General features: G+C 41.7%; 1 protein-coding gene across 1 annotated transcript; it reads left to right on the top strand.

Annotated features, from left to right (window-relative positions):
• The first annotated feature begins 459 nt into the window (after positions 1–459).
• LOC145850208 (beta-1,3-galactosyltransferase 1) lies at positions 460–5066 on the top strand. The gene is made up of 2 exons (XM_082958008.1): positions 460–776; positions 2077–5066. Exons 1-2 carry the CDS (start codon positions 742–744, stop codon positions 3341–3343), a joined length of 1302 nt encoding a protein of 433 aa, XP_082814134.1. The 5' UTR covers positions 460–741; the 3' UTR covers positions 3344–5066.
• Positions 5067–5368: the final 302 nt, after the last annotated feature.

Raw genomic sequence — 5368 nt, 5'->3', positions numbered from 1 at the left:
AGGGTTTTTCTTTATTTTTGTACTATTTTCTACGTTGTAGAATAATAGTGAAGACATTAAAACTATGAAATAACACATATGGAATCCTGTAGTAACCAAAAAAGTGTGAAACAAATCAAAATATATTTTAGATTCTTCAAAGTAGCCACCCTTTGCCTTGATGACAGCTTTGCACACTCTTGGCATTCTCTCAACCAGCTTCATGAGGTAGTCACCTGGAATGCATTTCAATTATTAACAGGTGTGCCTTGTAAAAAGTTAATTTGTGGAATTTCTTTCCTTCTTAATGCGTTTGAGCCAATCAGTTGTGTTGTGACAAGGTAGGGGTGGTATACAGAAGATAGCCCTACTTGGTAAAAGACCAAGGGTGTAGGGTGCCTTGTCCTCTATATAGGGAGTAGGGAGCCTTGTCCTCTATAGGGAGTAGGGAGCCAGTTAAGCCACACCCTAACTAGTTGCACATTCACCTTACCCCAGGTGGGAACGGTTTTCCTTATCATTTAGTCCAGGAGAGTTAACAAACTGGAAATACTGGTGGAGCAGAAGCAACCTTTGGCCACGGCTGCCTTCTACCATTACATGTAGATGTTGTATGATACAACATGAATTGACTGAGGTTTGGACTACCTAAACCTGCCTATCTGCCTGCATGAGTATGACACAACAAGAGTTGACCGAGGAGGGATTACTGAAACCTTCCTATCTGCCTGGCAGCCATCCCCAGCTAGATAGATATCCAACATGGTGGAAGATGGCACTAAGAAAGGCGGAAGAAGGTAGGTGTATTTATGTTTTGTCCCATCTATTTTTTTACTATAGTTTGATGTATTCAAACTCAAAGTATTGAAACAGTCATACTGAAGGAATTCTATAGAACGGCATTGTACCCATGGAACACAGGTGTTTTAACAGTAACTTAAGTTCACATGTAGGAGGTTGCTTGGTTCTCAATGCTCAGCTCAGGTACAGACAAGGAAGCAAGCTGTTCTGCTTTTTATTTTAACCTCAAACTAATTATCATTCCACGAGTTAAAATGCACCATTGTTGACAATTGAGTCCCATTGAGACCAATATGTCTTTTACAAGGAACCTCTACATACCAGGCAGCAATGAATCACATATTATTTTAGAACAATCGAAGGATATTAGGATTGTGAACATTAGAATTGACAATACATCCCTGCTCTAGAAATAAATACAAGATAAATGTTACAATGTCAAACTACTATATAGCTACATGGACATTTTCATACCAACATTTATAAACCAGCCTTGACTGCACTATAGCACCCTATTCCCTACATAGTGCACTACTTTTGACCAGAGTCCTATGCGAGGAAGGGATGGTCTCGTTCCATTCCTCTTTCCAAACAAATGTCAAATCAAAGGATTCTGTATTTATTTATTTAACCTTTATTTAACAAGGCAAGTCAGACAAGCACATTAATCAAAGTATGTATGAATATGTAGATATGTCACTAATATAATGCATATACTGTATGAATATGTAGATATGTCACAAAATATAATGTATATACAGTATGAATATGTAGATATGTCACTAATATAATGTATATACAGTCTGAATATGTAGATATGTCACTAATATAATGCATATACTGTATGAATATGTAGATATGTCACTAAATAATGTATATACAGTATGAATATGTAGATATGTCACTAATATAATGCATATACTGCATGAATATGTAGATATGCCACTAATGTAATGTATATACTGCATGAATATGTAGATAAGTCACTAATATAATGTATATACTGCATGAATATGTAGATATGTCACTAATATAATGTATATACAGTATGAATATGTAGATATGTCACTATTATAAGGTACATACTATTACTATGTACTACCTTCTAATTACTTGTTATTTTTTATTTGACTTGATTATTATTGATCTGGATTATTGCCCTGCTATGTTGAGGCAGCAAGCACACAGACATTTCACTGAACCTTTTATACCTGCTGGAAACTGTACGTGACAAATAAAATGTGATTTCTGTTTCTCTCTCTCTCTCTCTCTCTCTCTCTCTCTCTCTCCTCCCAGTAAAGAGATGGCGGAAGGCAGGAGATACTGCGGGTGGTCACGTTTCCGTTGCTGTTTCCTCATCCTGCTCCTCATAGCAACGGTCTTCTTCTACTTCGGCGATCGGTCAGTAGAGTGGGTCCCTTCACTAGACAGGGCCTCAAAATGGTGGGCAGAATTCCGTGGTGGTTCAGCCAGCAGATCTGGTTCTACCAAGACCAGTAACGAAGTAGTTTCTCTCAACTCCACTGATTTTACCATAGACGCTCATGAAACTGCATCTGCCAATTCAACAGATCATCAGACTTCACTTATCAACTCTACTCAACAGGCCATCAAACTCAACCCAACACATAATGAAACTAGTTCCATCACGTCTGCACTGACCATCATCACTAATCTGATCACAGAGGTCAAGGCAGATCTGGCCACTCCTCCTCCGTATCTGTCCCCAGGACCGTACCATGTAGAATACCCATCAGAGTACATCTTCATCCTGGATGAGCCAGAGAAATGCCGGGAGCAGAACCCCTTCCTGGTTCTGATGGTGCCAGTGGCGCCCTATAACATGGAGGCTCGTGAGGCCGTCCGCAGTACTTGGGGCAGTGAGAGGCAGGTACTGGGCAAAGAGGTCCGTCTGTTCTTCCTGCTGGGACTGCCCAGTGGAAAGGAGACAGAGCAGCTCCAGGAGAAGGTGCTGCAGGAGAGCAAAGAGCACCAGGATCTGCTGCAGAGTGACTTCATAGACAGCTACAAAAACCTGACCATCAAGACCATGGTGATGATGGAGTGGCTGAGCTCTCGCTGCCCCAATGCCTCCTACGCAATGAAGATCGACTCAGACATGTTCCTCAACGTGAACACCTTGGTCAACATGCTGCTTCACGCTCCAACGCAGAACTGCCAGACTGGACTAGTGGCCCAATGGGGCGCCGTTCTAAGAGACCCTAACTCCAAATGGTACCTCCCAAATGAGGTGTTTCCTGAACAGGTATATCCACCTTATGCTCTGGGCCTGGGCTATGTCTTCACCTTAGACCTCCCCAGGAAGCTGGTGGAGGCGTCCAGGCATCTTAAAGCCATCTACATAGAGGATGTGTATCTGGGACGGTGTATGAGACACCTGGGCATCCGGCCTACTAACCCCCCCAATGGAAACCTTTTCCAGGTTTTCCCTGTGGCTTATGACCGCTGCACCTACTCACGACTGATAGCCACCACCACATACAGTATCACTCACCAGGTCAACGCATGGAGAGACCTACACAAACCTGGTCCTACCTGCTGATCCCATACACTAACAAACTGACTGATGTACCAATCACTTCCTTGTTGTTTGTTCATACACTAACTAACTAACTAACTAACTAACTAACTAACTAACTAACTAACTAACTAACAAACAGAAAACAAAGAAGGTGATGCCTCTAGGGGATGGGGAAAGGATATACAGTACATTTCTGGATAGATCTGAAAATAGCTGTACAGCAACGCTCCCCATCCAACCTGACAGAGCTTGAGAGGCTCTGCAGAGAAGAATAAGAGAAACTCCCCAAATACAGGTGTGCCAAGCTTGTAGCATCATACCCAAGAAGACTCAATGCTGTAATCACTGCCACAGGTGCTTCAACAAAGTACAGCGTTAAGGGTCCGGATACTTTCCAAAGGCACTGTATACCTTGGTGAAGAACATTAACACCCTGAAGGACCAGTTTCTTCACGTTACGTCCTCTGGGAGAATGTTATTTATCTCTGAACCAAGGCAGACACCTTGCTACACCGGTTTTTGATTCAAAAGTCTTTTTATTAACAAAGACTGAGAGCAGCAGTTATCTGCCTAATATGGACATGGTGATGGACTGGACAGGACTAAGAAATAGATGCAATGCGTTGGATCTGTCTGTGGTGAATGTGTGTACTACACTGAAGCAGCAGATACCCAGAACAAGTAAAACGGGTTTATCGTAATAGAGACTAGTTGGCTGTATTTAGACAGGCAGCCCAATTCTGATCTTTTTTCCACTAATTGTTCATTTGAACAACCATATCTTTTTCAGAGTTGATCTGATGGTCAAAAGTCTAAACACAGCCGTTGCATTGCACTTAATAATCAGCTTTGCCCTTTCCCAGAGTGCATCTGTAACCTGTTACAATTTGCTATCTTAATTTGATCCTGCTTCTAACAGCAGGAAAATAATCCTGCAGCAACAGGACCTGTGGATTATTATGTGTATTATAGTTAACACAATTTGATGTAGGGGTTGATACATTTTTCGTGAGGGCAAATCAAGTTTGAAATTACAATCTTTAGAAGCCTTTTTAAAAGGAAAATTCTCTGTGACAGTGATTAAATAGATAGCAGATCTGTATCAGTTAGTGACGGAAATAAGTAAAGGGGAACTGTGAAGGCTTTGGCTGTAGAGTCAGTAGAATAGTAGACCAGGCACTATCCCCAAAGTCACAAGTCAAATGTCCCAAAATGAAGTAGCTTTGTATGAGTTGTAGCATTTATTATGTGGTTAAGTCGAGCTATCAGGAAGAGATGCTACCTTGCATTCATTTTGCACAACGCAGGGCAGAGGGAATTTGGATTGCCTGAGAGTTTGTGCCAACTGCATTGAAGACAGCTAAGACAGCACACTAAGGCGTACCTATCACTTCCTCCTTCGTTCTTGCAAGAGATGTAATCTGGTGAATACGTAATTGTCACGACTTCCTCCGAAGTCGGTCCCTCTCCTTGTTCGGGCGACGTTCGGCGGTCGACGTCACCGGTCTTCTAGCCACCTTTCATTTTCCATTTGTTTTGTCTTGTCTTCCCACACACCTGGTTTCAATCTCATCAATTACATGTTGTGTATTTAACTCTCTGTTCCCTCCATGTCCTTGTCCGGTATTGTTTATTGTAAATGCTTGTGCATGTTATGTCTGGTGTGTGTCGGGTTATGTACCAATTTATTGATTGTTCTGTTTTCCGGTAGTTTTTATTATTAAACTGTGCCGTTGGAAACACAGTTTTCGCTCTCCTGCGTCTGACTTCTCTGCCGCCAGTACGCACCCCTTACAGTAATGCATTTCCACTTTGATTAAAATGTTTTAATACTGATTATGATGATGTTACTGAACTTGGATTAGAAGAGAGTTAACACACACAAACCAATATTTATCTGCAAAGGGGCCTGTTGCACAGATGATGTTTAGGCTACAGTGTGTTTAGACCAGGGCTGATGTTAGCCTACAGTGTGTTTAGACCAGGGCTGATGTTTAGGCTACAGTGTGATTAGACCAGGGCTGATGTTTAGGCTACAATGTGATT

Source organism: Salmo salar, chromosome 11, assembly GCF_965601325.2.
Source record: "Salmo salar chromosome 11, fSalSal1, whole genome shotgun sequence".
Lineage (NCBI taxonomy): Eukaryota > Metazoa > Chordata > Actinopteri > Salmoniformes > Salmonidae > Salmo > Salmo salar.
Note: the sequence above shows the minus strand (reverse complement) of the source record. Positions and strands in the feature narration are given on the sequence as shown.